This window comes from Pagrus pagrus (assembly GCF_965226575.1).
Source record: "Pagrus pagrus genome assembly, chromosome: 16".
Classification (NCBI taxonomy): Eukaryota; Metazoa; Chordata; class Actinopteri; order Spariformes; family Sparidae; genus Pagrus; species Pagrus pagrus.
This window is the reverse complement of record NC_140200.1, coordinates 17334943-17355587: the sequence shown is the minus strand read 5'-3', so window position 1 is coordinate 17355587 and position 20645 is coordinate 17334943. Positions and strand designations below refer to the sequence as shown.

General features: G+C 39.8%; 3 protein-coding genes across 5 annotated transcripts; 2 read left to right on the top strand and 1 right to left on the bottom strand.

The window, feature by feature from the left end:
- Nucleotides 1-1411: 1411 nt before the first annotated feature.
- Nucleotides 1412-8157, bottom strand: LOC311271848 (adenylate kinase 7-like). Of its 2 annotated transcripts, none has more exons than XM_084377750.1 (18): nucleotides 7919-8157; nucleotides 7661-7813; nucleotides 7171-7285; nucleotides 6971-7065; nucleotides 6776-6886; nucleotides 6534-6617; nucleotides 6290-6378; nucleotides 6107-6197; nucleotides 5646-5723; nucleotides 4891-5040; nucleotides 4378-4506; nucleotides 4097-4202; nucleotides 3509-3637; nucleotides 3362-3424; nucleotides 2993-3190; nucleotides 1977-2194; nucleotides 1695-1850; nucleotides 1412-1607 (listed from the first exon to the last, which is right to left on the bottom strand). In XM_084377750.1, the coding sequence occupies exons 1-18, from the start codon at nucleotides 7991-7993 to the stop codon at nucleotides 1563-1565; spliced, it is 2085 nt and encodes a 694-aa protein (XP_084233876.1). In that variant the 5' UTR covers nucleotides 7994-8157; the 3' UTR covers nucleotides 1412-1562. The 2 variants fall into 2 exon arrangements, with proteins under 2 accessions (XP_084233876.1, XP_084233875.1); XM_084377749.1 differs by having other exon boundaries at nucleotides 1695-1853; nucleotides 7919-8156.
- Nucleotides 7804-17295, top strand: actc1a (actin alpha cardiac muscle 1a). 2 transcript variants are annotated; one of them, XM_084377754.1, is made up of 8 exons: nucleotides 7804-7827; nucleotides 14275-14428; nucleotides 14535-14663; nucleotides 14757-14952; nucleotides 15058-15219; nucleotides 16237-16428; nucleotides 16746-16927; nucleotides 17024-17295. In XM_084377754.1, the coding sequence occupies exons 2-8, from the start codon at nucleotides 14300-14302 to the stop codon at nucleotides 17165-17167; spliced, it is 1134 nt and encodes a 377-aa protein (XP_084233880.1). In that variant the 5' UTR covers nucleotides 7804-7827; nucleotides 14275-14299; the 3' UTR covers nucleotides 17168-17295. The 2 variants fall into 2 exon arrangements, with proteins under 2 accessions (XP_084233880.1, XP_084233879.1); XM_084377753.1 differs by lacking the exon at nucleotides 7804-7827 and adding an exon at nucleotides 12424-12544.
- A 687-nt stretch (nucleotides 17296-17982) lies between these two features.
- Nucleotides 17983-20300, top strand: LOC311272082 (inactive Rho GTPase-activating protein 11B-like). Its single transcript, XM_084378205.1, has 8 exons — nucleotides 17983-18246; nucleotides 18326-18422; nucleotides 18504-18760; nucleotides 18889-19040; nucleotides 19116-19217; nucleotides 19328-19495; nucleotides 19577-19667; nucleotides 19946-20300. The coding sequence occupies exons 1-8, from the start codon at nucleotides 18071-18073 to the stop codon at nucleotides 20064-20066; spliced, it is 1164 nt and encodes a 387-aa protein (XP_084234331.1). The 5' UTR covers nucleotides 17983-18070; the 3' UTR covers nucleotides 20067-20300.
- Nucleotides 20301-20645: the final 345 nt, after the last annotated feature.

Below are 20645 nucleotides of genomic sequence, written 5' to 3'. Positions count from 1 at the left end.
GCCAGACTGATTTGTTGAATGCAACAAGGAAAAACACTGGGATTTCTGTGACAAGAACCGTCCTTGACTTAAGGTGGAACTGAAAAAAATATAAACACTTAAACAGACCTTTGCCTCAGGGAAGGTTTCTAGATAAGATGGCTGCTCCACCTAGTGTTGAAACAGCAGACTTTACATTCTATATAACTGCATGCTTACTGATCTCCTGTAGCCTAAATCATTCACAAAACATGCAAGAATTATGCATGGGAATACAGTGAATTATTAATAAATACTTTTTCAAAATTCATGAACTAGTTTGGAAGTTGTCTCTACTGTCTCACCTCAAACAAAGAAACTTTTGTTTCTTTCTGAGAATTGCTGTTTACATCTTTGCTAGATTAAGAGTCGGCCTGCTTCTTCCAGTAAACGCTGACTCTTCATCACAAAGGGAGCTGAGTCACAGACCAGATGGAGACTCTGAGAGGACAGATAATGAGTGGAAACCTGGCTGAACCATAAACGTCTCTAACGAACACTAAGCCAAGTCCTACAAGAGAGGAATCAGTGTGTTGTCTATAAGAGTTTAAAGTGTGTACAAAAGTATGTTTATACCATGTCACAATATACCTGCAAGGTATTTTGTATTTTATAGTCTTTAAATATAGATAATTTTCTGTAATATTGACTGACGCTTGGTTATTTTACTGAATGAAACTAGTCATAGTTTTGCTGGAACCAATACTTTACTTTCCACTCCGGCAGCTAGTTGACATTCTTGCACTCCTGCTTACTTGACATATCTATATATCTATATCCATCTTGACATTATAAATGTGTTGATTTTTTTAGTATTTAGTTCACAAAGAAGACCCTCTGATGGGGCATCTGACCTTCTGAAAAGCAATCAGAATAAAAAAGAATGAAACAAAAGAAAACAAACGTACTGGATTTGATAATCATCCAGGCGAGTAATCAGTTGACCAATATCATACAGTATCAACATATCTTGCTTTGAATGCGCACATTAAGCACATTTAATATCAGATCCATACTTTACTTAAATACCGTTTGTATGGGTAACTTTCACTTTTACCAAGTAATATTTCAACACAATATCTTTACTTTTACTCAAATATGACTTTTGCGTACTTTTTTACAACACTGTATATTTGATTGAAGTGTGTAGGAGTATTTACTGATTTGACAAGTAATGGCTCACTAACCCAAAAGTTTCTCTTATCAGTGGCTTATAAATGATCATATAAATGACAACTATTAAACAATATACTATGCGTTACAAAAGCCTTTCGTTATGATCAAAAACACTTTTTAAGGAGTGACTGAAGGTGACTCAAGTTCAGAAAATTGTTTTTTGTTGATGTTTTGACAGATAAACTGCTTGAATGACCACATTTTTACAACCTCTTAATCACGTTTGTTACTATTTATTTGATCCTGTAACACTGATGCACTACTTTTTTCATTTTTACAATCATCTGTTGATCGTGTTAATAAATTTAGAATAATCAGCGCCTCAAATGCTGTAATTTAATACCATGCAATGGAACATTTCCTCGTTGCTAGGATTGTTCTCCTTGTTGCTTGTTCTTTAGCAGATGTTCAGCCTGCAAAAACAAAACAAAACCGCTGTGTCAGTTCACTCATTTTCAACAAAGGCTCTTATATTTGTTAAAGGTCTACTGTGTAAATACCAAAAAGTCGACGGGGTCCCCTGGTTTGATCTTGCTGCAGTCTAACATGGCTTCAGTGAGCGAGGGCATCACGTACTTCATCAGGTAGTTCCTCAGAGGAAGAGAGCGAGCTTCCAGAAGCTCGTACTCCTGTCTCTGCAGCTCCGACAAATTATTCTGCTAAAAAAATTACAAAAAATATCAATTCATTGTCATTATTTACTCTCTATTTACTCATTACGTCTATACATCCTCTCTAAATGCTGGTATGACACACTTTTGTGGCTTCCTCTCTCCACTTACCCACTCCTCGTACTGAGCAACCATCTCAGCCAGTGCAGCTTCATTCCTGCGTTTCTTCTCAGCAGCTTCTGCAGCCAGTTTCTTCTTCTTCTCTTCCTCTTTCTTTCTGTCCTCCTCCTCCTGCTCCTCTGGACTTGGGCCGTAATTCTTGGGAATCCCCACCATCTCAGTGATCTTCTTCATAACGTCTGTGTACTCTGAATCGCCTGTCGTGACCTCTGGAGAGGAAAAGGCATACTTATTTTAAAAATATACTTCTACAAGCCTCACTACTGAATGTTATGTTGATTGCCATGAGGTCAGCATGAGGTTGACAGCACACAATGAGATAGATTAATGGCAAGGTAAGGTAAAAAATCTGATTCCAGCTTCTTAAATGTAAATATATTGTGGTTTATTTACTCATCTATGACAGTAAACTGAATATCTTTGGGTTGTGGACAAAAAACAAACATTTGAAGACGACATCTTAGGCTTTGAGAAACAAACTCATTTACATTTTTCGAAATTTTCTGACATTTTGTAGACCAAACAACGAATCAATTAATCAAGAAAAAAACAAACAAATTGAAAATAATAGTTAGTTGCAGCCCTAGATTTTAAATAAAATCAAGCTACTGTACAGTATAGAGCTTTTTAATGCTGATTTAACTCTTGGCAAGACTGCAAATAAGCTTAATTTCAAAAATGTTTAACTATTCCTTCAAACAGAACAATTTTGAATGACGAAGCAACAAGCTTCTTGAAATATGAAGCAAAGGAAATTACATAAAATGTGATCTTCATTTCAAGAAGCTCTAGTACAAGAAGAAGACTACAAATGGGCTTTAAGACATAGTCACATTTTTCATAGCCGCATCATAAAATGCAACACAAAGTGCTGATAGACACACCAGTGTGCTTCTAATACTCCAACTCTTTTCTTTGCTATAATTTCTTCAATATTCTGGTAACTTCTTGCCATTTACGCATCTTCCAGTAACCTTTAAACTTTGATGTGTCTTTGAGGACAGTACCGATAAGTTCCGGGTGAATCTCGAGCTCATCAAAGTAGTCCAGCATGGTTTCCTCTGCAGTGCCGAGTTGTCTGTATCTCGTCAGGCGAGCCACAAATTCCTCCTGGGTGTATCGCATTTTCTCTGCCACTCTCTGTGGAAGTCCCTGCGCTCTCTTTGTCAGGAAATCATCCGTCGCATTCAGGGCGAAAACGTGCTCTGCAAAACATAAAACAAGTGGAATAAGACGATGAAACTGACTGAATGTTTTGTTTTTTTAGAGGTGTGAAGAGAGTTTTGGTGAGCTAGTTTTAAGATTATTTTATAAGATCCTCTGCTGTAACAACTGATTGGTGTGTTTTCTATCTTTGTAAGAAGTACATCAACAACCTGGTGTGATCTTCTGGTTGTACACAGGTTTGAGCATCATTTCCTGGTTCTCTGTGTCTTCATCTGAATGATAAAAACGCCACATCAATATTAGTGTAATCAATATGAATACATTTTACAGTAATTAAATGAATGGATCAAACATACCAGAGAAAATCAGCTTCGCTTGCTCATAAGTCTTCGGGAATCCATCAAGGACAAATCCTTGGTTACTACATGGCTTTGAATTCAGCTTTTCTTGCAAAATGTCAACAAGTAGATTACCAGCCAGTCGACCTAAAGGACCAAGGCAGTCATTTAAAACCTTTACAACCCATTAATACTCCAAACACAGATGTACTGATATATTTATACTCTTTATATTTGCAACTGCTGTACAACAACTTCCTTGGGATGAATAAAGTTCTGTCTTATCTTATCTTAAAATGACCCCGGGCCCACATTGTTTTGTTGTTGCGTTGTGCACCAAGAAAGGTTAAATGAAAAATAAAAACTTCACTTAAAAACGTCATTATTATTATTTATTATTAAGTCAATTCAACATCAGGCCTGTTACTGGGTGTCCATTTCCCACTTTTATCAACAGTATAAGTTTGAAGTAATCCAAAGACTGCCGTAATTAAACATTCATGACTTTTGAAATGTTAATAAATACACAATGTCTACTTTACGGCTTTCTGAGGCATTGAATATGGTATTTCTTATGTGGGACTGTGGTTCTACAGTATAACAAACCTGCATTCATTTCCATGCTCATGTTAAAGTCTTCCAGTTGCTTCCGGGCAGCTGCTGCTACGTCTTCGCTGACATATTCAGGCTCAGCTTTATCCACTATCTCCTTCTGCAGAATATGGAAAGAAGCGTGACAAATGAATATGAGTATGTGTTTGTTCAGCATCATTGATGCCCTGTAAGAGTCTCCAACTGCAAAATAAGACTTCCACAAGAGGGCAGTACATTTCCTCTGAGACAAAAATTAAGTCTGTCTGAAAATGCAATTCTTTGATTCAACTGACCAGTTGTGTGATCTTTTCCTCTATGACCTCTTTGATCCTGATGTGGTGTATTTGGTAATGACTGCACAGCTTCTCCGCAACGGTGGTTTTACCCACAGCTGGAGGTCCGACCAGGCAGATTTTGATTGGCTAGGGAGACAAAATAGAAACAAGACAAAACCTTGGTGGCTTTAAGCTGGTATCAAAGTAGCTTTTACGCCTGAAATACACATTTAATCAAGGCATACTGTACACCAGAGTAACAGAAGGTTGATTTTGCCATGTGCAGCCACATGTCTTGACAGTTTCCACAGCAAATTTTGTGTTTCCACCTCAAACAGAAAAAGATCTGTGGGCTTTTCCTTAACATATCAAATATAGTCATTAATCAGCTGAATCTGCTATCTCTATACAGCAAAATAATGAGAACTCTCAAACACTCTTGTGTGTATCAAGTGTGTATCAAGTGTCAAGTGGCATCAAAATTCAACTGTGTTTGTAAAATGTCTTTATTTGAAGGAGCTGAACACTCACAAGTAGCTGCCTGGTGTCTTTGTATTCCTCCACGATGCTCTCCATGTTTTCTACCATCCCAGCTTCAGACGTCCAGCGGAGACTGAAGGAGTCTTTGATGATAAAAGCATCCAGGCGGAGGTTGATACTGAGGTAGTCCAATTCCTCAGGCTGAAACGAAAACACAGTATGTGTGATATTGAATATTTACTGGTAGAACATGCCATGATGTGCCATAGAGGGCCAACTGCATCTTTATTACAACCGCAGGTTACATCAAGAGGTTTCTCTGATCCTGTATTAAGAGCCACTAAAGATAGTTACAGCTCATATGTAAATTAATGTGTGTTGATTCTTAACCCAGATGTAACCCTGTCATCCTAGACACATAACGTCTAGTGCTGCTTCATCTGTGTCAGATAGTAGACATTTTTTTAAGGGGCAAAGCCTAACTGTCCATTTAAAACTGATAATAGTATATTCTATTACTGTTAAATTGTACTAAAGCTGGGTGGTTATTAAATTTTTTAAAAGTACAAAAGTAGCCTTCAATTGACTTTCCAAGAAACAGCAGCTTTATATCTAATTGCTTGATAATGTGGTATTTTTGTGCATGAGCATTTCAAGGTTGGATTGCCACACTGAGAGCATTATTATTAAATTAAATGAAAAAATTTAAATAAAAAAATAAATTTAATAAGAGTGATTGTGCAATAATTCAGATGAGATTCTACCTTATTTAAAATGAGTAAAAAGTAAAAAATGGCATACTGTACCTTAAAAGCCTTCATGGTGATTGCTTCCTGCTCTGGTACTTTGTTCAGTTTTCCCCGCCCAAGTGTATCGCTTATCATCTGAAGAGTAAAGAGTCAGAGAATAACAGTAATCATTTTAATATTTTGATGTGTCATTGAATGACTGATTGACTTGATTTGTCATTTTGTCTCTGCCGACCACAGTAGAAAGTTCACTATAGATTCATAAGTAGGGCTGCAAATATTACTATATTTCCCATATTACTGTGAATGTATATTGCTTCCAGAGTTATCTGTCTCTGTGATAAATAATAATCATTATCATATCATATATAACGGTCGATCACTATTTAATTGATTATCAAAATAGTTTGCAATTAATTGACTTCCATTCATCGACTTATTGTTGCAGCTGTAGTCATAAAAAAACAACAACAAATGTATTATCCATTTTCTTTTATGCCTTGCTTCATTCATGCTACCTTCACAATATCCTCTAAAGTGTTCTTGGAGTCATCGACAGCAAGAATGTACTTTGACTTTGGCTTGAGTTCAATGATATTTTGGAGAACTCTGAGAAAGAAACACAGTTTAGTCCTGCAGTAATTATCTCTAAAAATAAACAGTATATATATATATGCAGAAGTATTGTAAATTAAAATCACCCTCCAAGGTCATAAACATGAATCATTGGGATGTAATTTGTGCCCTCTCCAAAATGAGGAACTTTTGGATACTGCATCAACCAAGACACCTGTTCAAAAATACAAAAACATTTCATAGAAGATGACATTGCAATTTAGGCATTCAGTACACACACGCACACACACACACACACACACACACACACACACACACACACACACACACACACACAGTGTACTGAGTTATTATTGCATTAATATCTACCTTGAAAAAGTAGTGAAAGAGGTTCTCTCCTTTTCCGTACTGAAGACCGCTGGCTACAACATAGCCAGTAAGTCTGGTCCCCTTCTGTAAGGTTAGCAAGATAAAACAATTCTATAAGGTTTACAGGCATTTTTCCAGTATTTATCTTTTTATAACTAAATTCATTTTCCTGGTACTGTTACCGTAAAATGCTACCACTCCGTTGGAATATGTTTTGAGTATGTTGTAAGTAATGCTCTTACACCTCTGCCCAGTTTGAGCACAAGTTTCTCCAGGTTATTGTGGTTTTTGAAGTTGGGATGAGGCCCTCTTCTTCTGAATTCCTCCTCTGTTAGCAGAACGTCTGTTTCATCCTGAAAAGAGAAAATCAATCATGTTGGTTGTGTTTTATCCGCAGTACAACTCGACAATTTGGCGACATTTTCCTGCCGGCTCACCGGATTCTGCGGCTTGGTCAGGGCCCAGGTCATCACGGTGGAGACTAAGATGAACATTTTCCGAGACTTGAAGTTCTCCCTCTCAGCATGAAGGGCTGTTTGTAGAAGAAAGAAATGAAGTACAAGAATTATCAAGGAAACTATAAGCTATAGGCTTACATTTTTCGGTTCACCTAGTAATAAGCCTACTTACACCTTACCTGTGATTGCCCATGTTGCTTCTTCAACCTGCTGCTGTGTGCCACTCTCTGAGATGTTGTACACAACGACATCACACTCCAGCAGGCGCTCAAGAAGCTCAGCTTGAGTTGGTGACTACCAAAAGAGACCCAGTTTACACATTGTCTTTAATTTGCATTGTCGTTGTTATAGTTAATGTAAGCAGTGGTAACAAGTACAGTAAAAGTACCAATGCCACAATATAAATTGCTCAATTACAAGCTAAAGTCCTGCATTTAAAATCTTAAAAGTATTATCAACAAAAAGTACTTCACATTTTGAAAAGTAAAACTACCCTTTATGCAAAATGACTCCAGACAGACTGTTGTATCAAAGTTGGACAGTACTGGACGGACAGTGTACTAAAAAAGTCATACTTGAGCAAGCGTAAAGATACTGTATTAAAATATTATTTTTCGCATTTCTCTAGTCAAACCAAAGAATGACACGGGGTTTGAACGCCTGACTCACCGTGTACTGTTCAAGTAGAAAGCTTTCTTTGTCATCTCTGGAGGAAGCAGACACAGTTCCCACTATCTGAAAAGCAGATTCACCTTGAGGGGAGGCCAACGTCTGTTCTTCTCCCTCCTCCGAGCTTTCCCCGGCAGCGCAGGTCGATAAAAACTGTTCAAGTACAGGTAAGTCAGACAATAAACTGTAAACAAGCGAACAGCACGCCATTTTACATTGACAAAAAGACTAGCTCACCACTTCTTAAGCTAACATTACCTTGGCGATGTGTTTGGAGGAATACCTGTCGACGTCGTTGATAAAAATACGTTTGGGACGAGTTTTGTCCCCCATTTTGAAAAAAAGCGAGTATTTGCGTTTACTAATACTTTGTGCTTTTTGTTTTAATAACTTACGTTATCACTAAAATACGTGTTAAAGCTCTAGCTTGCTAGTTGTCTACATTTGTGGTAATAACTGTTGAGTTGAGTTGCGTTGTGGAACGTTGCTATGGGCTCACTCCGGTTGCCATGGCTCAGCCAATGAGAATGCGTGGAGTCGCGCATACAGTACGCTTTACTTCCGGGTACACAGGATCAAATTTATACTGAATATTTTATTAATGTATTATTTTGTTGGCCTAAAAGTTGTCCAATTTAAACATAAAATCAAATGATTATACTCGAATAAGCCTTCCAATCCTCTTTATCATGATATCTATGTAACTCAATGTCCCCATTTTTAATCTCAACAGAAATTCAAGATGTTTAATTATGCCAGATGCCACATGACCTGGAAGCTATTGAAAAAATGAAAATGTTTCTTTAAATGTAAATATGTGTATTAGTTCATTTTTACATTTGATACTTAATTACATTTATTGCCCAAAAAATACTTGATGATACAGGGACTTAAAATAAATGTACTATGTTATATCAATTAACCTTTGTGTATCATTTTCCCATGGTGTCACTTTAGTACCCCTCTAATGCTGTTGTAATTCTCCTGTAGAGACTGCCAATTTAACACCCCCTCATGCAGCTCTCTATCTAACTCACAAACCACACACTCCTGCGGGCCTGTAGATCCCCTCATAGCAGGACAATGGAGCGCTGACATGGAAACTTTCAAAGCACCCCATATATTTATAGAGCTGACATTATCTGAGAAACTGCTGGCAGTGCTTGACGGTGTCTGTTCTACACAGGCCTCAGCACTCAGTAAAACACACCCTGTCATACATTCAAAGAACAGTGATACAGAAGGGAACTGCATGGATGATTGGTCGTTTCTGGCCATGTTTGGTAAACCTGTAATTCCTGATGCTGAGAAGTGTATTCCACTCATGGGTAGTTAAGGAATTTGATCAGTTTAGTAAAGAAGTCAGAGAATAAACAGGAATTTCTAAAATATCAACATTGTTATTAGTCTCAAAAAGCAGGTTTCAGTCTTGTTTTAGGGAGATAATTTTAGGTGATGGCAACATTTGGAGGAGCCAATTTATCCTGTGCCCTTTCTCAAGCTCATGTACTGTATAATGATTTACAATTATAGCTGCTGATGTGATTGTTCTGATTAACATGTCAGCCAGCATGCAGTTTGTCAAACACTGGTGAGCCATCAGCTGTTTACAGCAGGCATGTGGCACATTACGATAACGGCTGTCGGTGCCAAGAACAGCACTGCTTGTTCATTGTCAGTGGACTGTTTATCATATTTACCCCTCTGCAGTGAAATATTTGAATAATTTTAGTCAAAATCAAGCAAAAAAAAAAGCACACTAAGACAACTGATATCAGACATTTAGTCATCTCTGTGTATAAAATAAAAAAAACACATTTTTGCTCAGCTTGAAATACTCCTGTTTGTAGAACATTTCAGGAATACATTTATCTATAGTCTAAAAATTGTGACAAGTAAGCCACTTATACTGTGTGAAAGTAATCAGCTTAATTTAATTATTTCTAACATTTCTGTACAAGGTTAGATTCAGAGGTCTTTCAGCAACCAACATGCAATGAATGTGGCGCAAAAAGCCCCCTTTTTTTAAATACACCTGCATTCTTTCTTTTACCATTTAACAAAAACATGTATAACTTTGTATTGCCGATGGTAAACAAACCACTGTCCAAGTAGGACTGACTGTTAAAAAGCAATTGTTGCCAACAGCTGCTGAAGTGTGTGCATGTGTGTGTGTTGGAGGAGGTGGGGGGGTGAAGAGCGGAGGGGGCAGCTGTCAGGACACGAACCGTGTGCTTCCTACATGCCCTTATAAGGACGAATGTCCCTCAAAACCATGACCCATTAAAGACCAGTCTGCCTTATCCTGATAAAGACCTGGTGATAAAGACGGGACTCTGCCAAAAAGTGCTTCGTCGACTTCAAGGCAGCTGTTGACAAAACACAGCGCCGGTTTCATCCAAAAACTAACGTGATGTCTCTGACTTTTACTTTTTGCTCAACAATGTTATGCAGTTATCCTTGAAAAAGACAGTCTGCTAATCAAATACTTGAAACACTCTGTTGTTAGTGTTAAAGTTCACTGTAACACAGTGTTGTAAAAATGACCCAAAAGTCATATTTTAGTAAAAGTAAAGATATAATGTTAAATATTACTCTGGTTAGAGTGAAAGTCACGCATACGAATAGTAATTGGTTAAAACCTTAAGGTATCTGATGTTAAATGTACTTTAAAAGACTTTTTCTGACAATTTATAAGCATCAAAAGTACAAGTAAAAGTAAATGATACATACATTTACATGTATGTACTGTATACTGTATACTGTATACTGATTATCGGAATCAGTGTTGTTTTTTTTGGGGGGGGGGGGGGCCTCCATTGGTTTCAAAAAGAAGTCTGACTGAATGGAAGCTTATGAGAAATAGACTCTACTTCTCACTTGACTTATTACCTCAGTAAACAGTTTCTTATTGAGTTTATTGTCTCAACTGCACATTTCAGTTCTTCTTCTACTTCTGTTTATGGTCACTTATGGCTCGGAAAAACCAAGATGGCGATGGCTGTTGTGCCAAATTTTAGGCCTCAAAACAGTTGTACAAAAAGTGGATAATGTCACGGTGGGTTACACTTGTGGGACGTGCATTAATAACACACAATGATCTACTAATATAATAACATATATACCTTTTTTCTCGTTGTTGTTGATCTTTGCTGATACTTGTGCTTCTAATGGGTGTCCTTGTAGTGGTATTGTAGGTATTGCCACTTTTTCTTAATTAAATGATCTGAATACTTCAACTACCACAAACTGATATTCCAGACCATCAGAGGGCAAAACATTCCTGAGTATTTCCTCATGACTACACGTAACATATGCTTAGTACGTCCAACGTCTGTACAGGATTGACACATTCTTGGAGATGTAATCCCAAGTTATACTTTCCTTCAGAGTACTTCTTTTTCCTGGGACTATCTTGGTTGGTATACAGATTTCAAGGAAACCTCATTACCACAGACGATACATAAAACTTCATGCAAATCCTCTGTTGACCATAGCTTAAAAATGACATCTAAGCTATGCTTTCTGTTGTCCTCTGTTTTGACATATCAATCGTATCCACTTATGTCTTATTCTGTTATTATTCTATTATTCTGTCAGTCTTTTTTGTGATTGGTAAAGTACATTTCTGAGCGACCGAGATCCCTGTAGAATGAAACAATAAGTCAATTAATGTATTAGTTAATCAACAGAAAATTTATCAGGAACTATTTTAATAATCTATAAATCCTGTAAGTATTTTTTCAAGCAAAACTGATAAACAAGCTCCAGTTTCAACTCAACTCAAGTCTCTGTTATGTAAAAGCTCAAAATATAAGTAGACAAGTAGGTTAGTAGCATCTCTCTCTGATGTACATTACAGCACACGGCTACAAATGGAATATTTCAGTGTTGATGGTCGAAGTGGTATTTACATTCTCATGGCACTGCACAGCAGCCTGGTAGGGCTCCAGCAGGGCGACGTAGACACTGTGGGGGCAGTGCGAGGTGACGAATAAGGACCCTGAGCTCTCGCCTCGGTCTGCGGCGACAAGCAGCCACTGGCACCTGTTGACACACCATTCCCCTAAAAGGAAACACTGGAGCCAATCAGAGCTCAGAACGGCCCAGGCGATCCCCGGGATCTGTCATCTGCTGGAGGTCTGGACCCCGGCCTCAGCTCCCCAACCTCCCTCTCCCTCAGCTGTCTGGCATGTTTATGGCCCCCCTCCCTCCTCACACATGCCACGACACTGGCAAACAGTCACAGGCAGGTCCCCTTAGACGGCTCCTTAACCAGACAAGATCTCAGATATCCATCACACCCTGCAATCACCCACATCCCCAGTGCCCTGATTGAGCTTAGTCATATTAACACATCCTTTGGGACCTAAAGGGCAGCTCCATAAAGTATGAGTGGGAGAAAGATGCTGCTGTATGAGGCAGAAGATGATAATAATGCAGTTGAGTGCCTCAATCTATCTGTCACATTAAATTTAAAGGACATATATTCATTCTAAACGTAACCTAACACGTCTCATATAATGTACAAATCATATATATTTGTCTCAGTCATTCATGTTGTGATTTACGGGTGTCTTGGAGCTCATCAGTTGCTGAAATTAGCCACCATCCAGGCAACAAACCTCATAAAACTGAACACTACTCCTTAATCTGTCCATTGGCTTTCGTCTCCAAGACAACATCCCTCCAGTCTGGTGGCGTCCCTGACACGGGATCCACTTTACTGAACCATTTTGCCAAGCAGCACTTAATTTGGGCTTGTGTGAACTCCTGAGCCCGCCCACCGGCCCCCAGCCTAAGGATGCAAGGACATATTTAAGGACCTCCTCGCACCGTCGGCCTTTGTCCCAGTGGAAACTCCAGTCTTGTGGTAACAACTTGGTGAGTCCCTTTACAGTCTTCTTGCTTTGTTGGTGTTTGGACAGTAGGGATCAGGGAGGATGATGGCCACAGCCACAACATGGATATTTTTTTTTTTCCAGCGTGAAGATGTTTCTGTGATCAGAGTTGATAACGTGTTGGAGGAATGACGAGAGATGAGCATAGGAGAGAGGGGAGAAAAGTTTAAAGAAGGAAAGGAAAAGAGAAAACTGGTGGTGGTCAGGATATCAGGATTCAGGGAGCTGCACTCTGGAGACTAGGACAGACTGAGGTGTAGGATGCAATGATGCTTGTGGAGGAGTGGCAGGCGTGAAACTTTAACTTAGATAAGATACAACATAGGAAAACTTTAGAACAAATCTTTAGATTAAATAGAAAAAAAATGTATTAAATGTTTGAAAAGAATCATAAAAATTCAGTTTCATGGAAATTTTCAATGCTGTAAGAAGCTTCAAACTCACAGTAATCAAAGCCTAGTCTGCCTTTCTTGGCCAAGACACTCTTCAAAAAGAGATGTTTAATTCAATGTCGGCTTTTCTAATTAAATGAAAATAGTCTATTTTTAAATGCAACAATATTGATGTGAGTTTTTAATCAGAAGAAAACTCTCTTCGTTTTCATGACTGAATAAACTTAATAAACTTAATGACCTTAAAGGACAACAGAATGACATACTGTTTTACTTTGTTTATATGTGGCGGACCCTGCCACCTTTCTAGCTTCAAACAGTGTTCTGGGGACCTTATTTTCCCCTGAGAACAGCTTGTTTATTCAGAGTTTGTATTATCACCTCATTAAAATTGTAAATATCAAAATTCTGAGTTTGAATATCTTCTCTAAAAATACATAGTGCCCCTTTAAATGAAAAAAAAAGTAGTAGTAGTTTCAAAAAGTAATACAAATGTATTTTGGGGTATTACACTGTTGAAACCACAGATTAACCTCTCTGAAATCATTTTAAGCAAGTTGTATTACCTTGAGATGACAATATTGTCCAGAAATATAGTGTTGATAATGCTGAGTTAAGTGTGATTAAATTAATAAATAAGATATGCGTTTCCTAATGTGTCTGAGTCAGTCTTGTAGGACAACCTCAGAGAAAGGATGGGAGGGATACATGTTTGATTTTCCCTCTAAACCTGTTTGGCTCCATGCAAAAAAAAGCATTGCATAGAAAGCTGCAGCAGCAGAGGGGATGCTGCCACTTGGGATGCAGACTGTCCAGAGATTCTGGAAAGATCTGAGCACATGGCCTGCCTCCAAACAGAGGAGTCCACTGTGTGGCAACAGCTGAGGAGAGACCCAGGCGTCCGGTGCCACTTGTCAAAAGACACACCGCATCAGCTGTTAACTGGCTCTGGCTTTACGATGAAAAACAGAGGGGGAGGTTGTGGGGGCGGAGGAGGGAGAGACAAGGGTCCCGAGGCTGAAAATAGACCAGCGAGGGTGAGTGTGTGGGGGGTCGAGCCATGTCCCGTTTTGGCTTTTCAGGCAGCTGTGAGACTCAGAGAGGAGATTAGGGCACTCAGAGGTGTCGTCATACTGAACATGGTGCTACATAGTTTCTCAGGTTGACTCAACAAAGTACTGTGGAAACTTAATCAAGCACAATGAAGAAAAAAAGGAAAAATTGCGTTTTTGACATTAACAGTAATAGAAGCTCCTGATCCAGGCAAGAATAAAACATTTGTCTGAGCGAATGTTTTGTTTCCATCCGCTGTCCCGTACAGAAGGCCAGCCCAAAAAAGACCAAACATGTGTGACGACGACGAGACCACCGCCCTCGTGTGCGACAACGGCTCTGGCCTGGTCAAGGCTGGGTTCGCCGGTGATGACGCTCCCCGTGCTGTCTTCCCATCCATTGTTGGACGCCCCCGTCACCAGGTAGGAAAACTGAAAAGGTCACGAGTTTCTGAAAGATTTCTTTAAGATTCAGTTTCAGTGTCTTTCAGTGTTTCTAAGTTTCAATATGCCTTTGCTTCGTTCTTAGGGTGTGATGGTGGGTATGGGTCAGAAGGACAGCTATGTGGGAGACGAAGCCCAGAGCAAGAGGGGTATCCTGACTCTGAAGTACCCCATCGAGCACGGCATCATCACCAACTGGGACGACATGGAGAAGGTGAGATTGCACTTCCATATGTTTTTCTTTTGAGTCTTTTTACATATATGAAACTGAGTCCCTGACATATTCTTCTTTGTTCCTGTTCCACAGATCTGGCACCACACCTTCTACAATGAGCTCCGTGTGGCCCCAGAGGAGCACCCCACCCTGCTGACTGAGGCCCCTCTCAACCCCAAAGCCAACAGGGAGAAGATGACCCAGATCATGTTTGAGACCTTCAACGTCCCTGCCATGTATGTGGCTATTCAGGCTGTGCTGTCCCTGTACGCCTCTGGTCGTACCACCGGTGAGTCTCTACCAAGGACTTGAAACTCCTTGACTGCAACATTGCAGGCAGATAAAGATGCACTCTTCACTGTATATGTTCTGACAAACTTCTTTTTCTTGATAGGTATTGTGCTGGACTCCGGTGATGGTGTGACCCACAACGTGCCCATCTATGAGGGTTACGCTCTGCCCCACGCCATCATGCGTCTGGATCTGGCCGGTCGCGACCTGACTGACTACCTGATGAAGATCCTGACTGAGCGTGGCTACTCCTTCGTCACAACTGGTACGAAGACAGAACAAACACTAGACGATTTATATAAAGAATAGGCCTGTAGGTTTTCTGGAGTTAACTACAAATGACAAATTACAGGCAGTGGTAAATTACAGGCCTACTTAAAATATCAAAAGCAAACATGTTCATTATCACCCCTTCAGAGGTTTTATTGGATTATTATTGTTGATGCATTAACATGTGAGCTCATTTGAATTATTTAAGTGATGGAGTCGGAGTTAATTATAACTACTTTATATCCTGTTTCTAGCTTAATTTTAAGATGGCATCATTTTGTTTTTTTGTATGCTATTTAAAATGTTAGCCCACTAAGTCACCTAAGAAGTCACAAAAATGATAATAAGCTCTATTTCCTTGTGAAATGTGGTTTAAGTAGCCAATGTATTATAGTGACTGATAGTGAAGCTGAAATTTGCCCATGTTGGGCAACGTTGGCTAGGCCTAGCAAACCCTAAGTGTACTAAATTCAAATATAGTGTGATTTATTTCTTATAAATGTAACTCTACATTTTTTAGCATAATTGAGGTATTTAGCATATAATTTCTGACGTTAGCTAAAATAGCCACAATGGGCCAGCTAACGTTAGCCTGCTGCTTATACTTGACCAAATAGTAGTAGTTAATGGAGCAAGTGTATTATTTCTCATATATAATGTGTGAATCCAACTTGTCATTCATGTCAGAGAGAATTAGTATGGCTATTGATTTTGAAAGTCTCACTTTGAGTTTAGCGTTAAGCTAACATCCACCACCCCAAGCTAACGTTAAGCTACCAGTCACACCAAGAAGGCCTTGGCTACGGCATAAGAGTGAAACCCCTCATTGAATTGCTAATGAATAAAAGTTTTCATTTTGGAGAGACAGCATTACGTTAGTTTAATCTTTCAGTATAAACAGACAAGGAAGATAAGGAGGATACAGCGCTGAGCCTCATAAACATCGATGTATGGCTCAGAGAGATATTATGCGGGACTGGTCGACTAAACTGTGACATTTTTCTCCCGCCAGCTGAGCGTGAGATCGTGCGTGACATCAAGGAGAAGCTGTGCTACGTTGCCCTGGACTTCGAGAATGAGATGGCCACCGCCGCCTCCTCCTCCTCCCTGGAGAAGAGCTACGAGCTGCCCGACGGTCAGGTCATCACCATCGGCAATGAGCGTTTCCGCTGCCCCGAGACCCTGTTCCAGCCCTCCTTCATCGGTGAGTCCTGAGGGCAGACACAGTTACTCTGAGTGAAACTCCACTCAGTCTGCAGGTCACGTTTAGACATGATGGGGTTTCATGTGACTTTGAGACAGTTCATGTGACTTTACTCCATCTAGTGGCCAAAGTTTGAGTTAAGATTTTTATCTCCTTTTCTAATTATCTAATGGCTGGTATTCAGTAAAAGTCTAGCTTAACTTGAATTATAATCATGGGTTATAACCATGAACCATTATAATAATAATTCTTTTTGTGTAAGCACACATTTACCATCAGGCTCCTAAACACTCACCTTTCTCCTCTCACCTGCTCAGGTATGGAGTCTGCTGGTATCCATGAGACTGCCTACAACAGCATCATGAAATGCGACATTGATATCCGTAAGGACCTGTACGCCAACAATGTGCTGTCCGGTGGTACCACCATGTACCCTGGTATTGCTGACCGTATGCAGAAGGAGATCACCGCTCTGGCCCCCAGCACCATGAAGATCAAGGTGAGCCCACCGACTGGTTAAATCCAGTAAACAGGAAGTGTTTTCAGTTAAGTATGTTGCGAAAAACCAACCTGTACCTCTGCTTCTCCCCTTCAGATCATCGCTCCCCCTGAGAGGAAATACTCCGTCTGGATCGGCGGATCCATCCTGGCCTCCCTGTCCACCTTCCAGCAGATGTGGATCAGCAAGCAGGAGTACGATGAGGCAGGCCCCTCCATCGTCCACAGGAAGTGCTTCTAAATCTCCAACCATCACCAAAAACCCCCACACCAACTGCACCAGCTCTCCTTCCATATCTATATTTCTACTGTGCCTTTTGCTGTATATACATGTACTGTTGTAATAAAAATAGTTGCTTTTAACAGTAACAGTCTGGAGTCTTGGAGTCTTAATATACTCTGTCATGTAGTTATGGCTGCACTTTTTGAAAAGCGTGATTTCCTTTAATTGGTCGCCTAAATGAGAGTTGATCATATAAGACGTCTTTCTCTTTTTATATAAACCTTCAAGAAAAATGTGCCAGAAAACTTTACTTTCATGAAATCATACAGTAAACTGGAGGCCTCCAGACATTTTTTCCCCAACTGTACCGAGAATATTCAATTCATTCATTCATTTGCAATCTAGTTTTAGTTACTTCATACTTCAAAGTCAAATTTTCATGAGAAAAATTGCCTGTTTTTTGCTTTATGACAATGCATTTTCTGGTTAATGTGAGAAGGTTTTTAAATTAAGGAGTAATTTATACTAACTCCTTCAGTTAATAACCAAAACCTGAGGTTATGTGTTTTTTACTGGACAGTGAAGGTATGAAACCTAACCTAGTACATGTATAAAGTAATGAAATGAATATATGTGTGTACAGGTACCTAAAATTTATACTAAATGTATTTAGTTACTTTCTTCCACTGTCCATCACCACCTGAAACTCAAGCTCAAGTTTCAAGTTGAAAGCTCATATCTACCACCTTCCTCGTGAGCCCTGAACACAGCACTTCATGCTTCACTTCCTTGTCACCTGTGCCACAGGTGATATGGATGAGCATAATGAAGCCAGCCCCTTTCATTCACCAGTGGTTTTACCAAGTGACTGACAGAGATTATGGTCAAACTGTTTTGACATCTCTCAGTGATATTTGAATCATGAAGGTCACAGACAGTAATGTGATCCGGTTTCACCTTCAAGTTCTTCACGGGATAACAGTGAGGAGCTTTGAGAAGAGGAAGGAGAGACTGTTCATCGGTGGTGCAAAGACCTTTGGTGTTCCTCTGGAGAATTTACCCCGGAGATACATCCCTGAGTTTGGACTGGTGCCGTGGTGAGTAGGAAGTTTGTGATATCACCCAGGAGGACAACACTTCACAGATGATTGCTTTTTTTAACATGTTATGTCTCAGCTTTTTGGTGGATGCTTGTTCACTTCTTCTGGAGCGTGTTGCGACTGTCGGCCTGTTCAGAAAACCAGGCTCTCTTCCTCGCATTAAGAACCTCAGGGTAAGACTTCATCCATGCTGTTTCTCCTGGAGAAATAGTGCCAGCCGGTGGATAATTTAGCACTTTCTGTGTCTGTTCCAGGCCAAACTGAATACAGGAGAGGGGTGTCTGTCCACAGCCCTCCCCTACGACGTGGCCACTCTGATCAAACAGTTCTGCAGGGAGCTGCCAGAGTCTTTGTTCCCCTCGGAGCTCCACGCCGCTCTGCTCAAAGCTCAGGCTCTGCCCAACCCGGAGGACAGGACTTCAGCCCTCCAGCTGCTGTCCTGTTTGCTGCCTGCAAGGAACTCCTCCAGTCTGCACTACCTGTTCAACTTCCTCTCCAAAGTCTCCCGCAGGTTTGGAAAGAAACATATGTAGACAAAGAGTGTTTCTTTCTTTACAACTTTCAGAAAGGGGACATTACAAATTGTAGTCTGCTTTTATCATGTTTTTTTTTTGCCTTCGTTCTCTTTGATGCTGTCAGATGCACCGAAAACTTGATGACCAGCATGAACCTCGCCACAGTCTTCGCTCCGTGTCTTTTACCTCCTCCCAACAAGGCAGAGATGTCTGAAGGGCGGCTTGAACTCAGAGTTATGGTCCTTCATACCTTCATTGAAAATCCTCACTTATTTGGTAAGATGCTAATCCTCTTGTTGTGACACTATAATTTTAATGAAGCGTATTGAACGTTCAGGTCTTCGTTGCCAGGTGTGATTCCTAAAGCGGTAATGGACAGTATGGAGTTTCTGACGAATTTTCATCTTCTGAAAGACGCAAAGAAAGGACATAAAAAAAGACACAGTTTCAAAGGTAAAAGTATATAGAAGCTGTTTGATAAAAAATAAACTGTCATAAGCTTTTTCTCAACTTAAAGCCTCCTGTGTGCCTTTTTTATTTTCTTTTTTTATATATATTTAAAGTGATGCATTCTGTGAAGACGGTCCCCCTGAATCAAGGGAGGTCAAAGGTCAAACCTGCAGTCTCGGAGGTGGAGAAAGGGTCAACCTCAGGAGGCAGAAAGCCACTCAGGAGGAGCCTCGGCCTGGAGTCTTTCCCCAGTGTTCTGCTGTTTAGGACCTGCTTTGCAGGTAAACACAATATGAAGAAAGAAATGTTCTGCAGTTGATGGGAATTTGTCTTGAATGTACTGATAATAAAATGGTTTACAGAACAAGGTGACAAACCTGCAGAGGCTTTGTTGGACAGTCCCAGACCCACTCGCAAAGACGTGAGCAAGACCCCACAAGAGAAACTGAAAAGGTAAAAACAGAAAGTCGTGAAAAATGCATAGTGCAGATAAGGCACTTCACCACATTTTTCCACCTGAAGGGCACCCTGGAGAACACTTTTTCATGTTTTCTCTAGCATAGGGGCGTCCAAGAGAAGATTTGAGCAAGAAATCAGCAAATATTGCACTGTACAAGTAACTTAATCAAAAACTATTTGTATTCTTGAGAGTGACCTCATTTAAAAACTGCAACATCACAAAGTGAATCCACATAATTTGATCCCTTTTGTTGTTGTTTTTTTTTTTTCAGAGATCTGCATTTGGCTCATTTCTCGAGGTTCACCAGAAGTTCGGATGCAGGCAGTTCACCTGTGCTCACTGGTGTCGGGAAACTGAAGCTCACACCTTGGAAAAGACGCACATCACTATAACGTGTTTAGGAAATGGTCATGTGGGTTACCCCATATTACTGTAGCATTTAGATGATAATCTTTGATAGTCCAGTTTGTATTTATAAGGTGACCGAGAGTGGTTTAGGGTTTTAAACCAGATGACAAAAGTTACGTTTTAACCTTCTAGATTTTAGTGAATGTATCTATTTATTTCACAACAACACTGTTGTTTTATATAAAGTGATTAAATGTTTTTGAATTCCTTTCAACAAATTTTTCCTTCTTTGTGTCTTTTACCAAGTGGTTGTGGTGCAGTGAGGCACTTCAGTTATCTTTGATGTAAGCCAAAGAAACAAAACTACATTATTTTGTTAGAATAGAATAAAAAGCTTTTGTCACTGAATACCACAAAATTAGGAGCTTTACTCCTGATAATGAGCAGCATATTACATCACCACCAGAGGTCTCAAGTGACCAATAAAGCCTCTGAGCATTACAGTCAAGATGAAAGAGCTAATGTATAGAGGACAACCAGGAATAAAGATTCACAGAAAATATTTACACAAGTTGGATTTAAAAAAAGGACAAAATTGGCCACTTTGTGCTCAAATGTGCCTT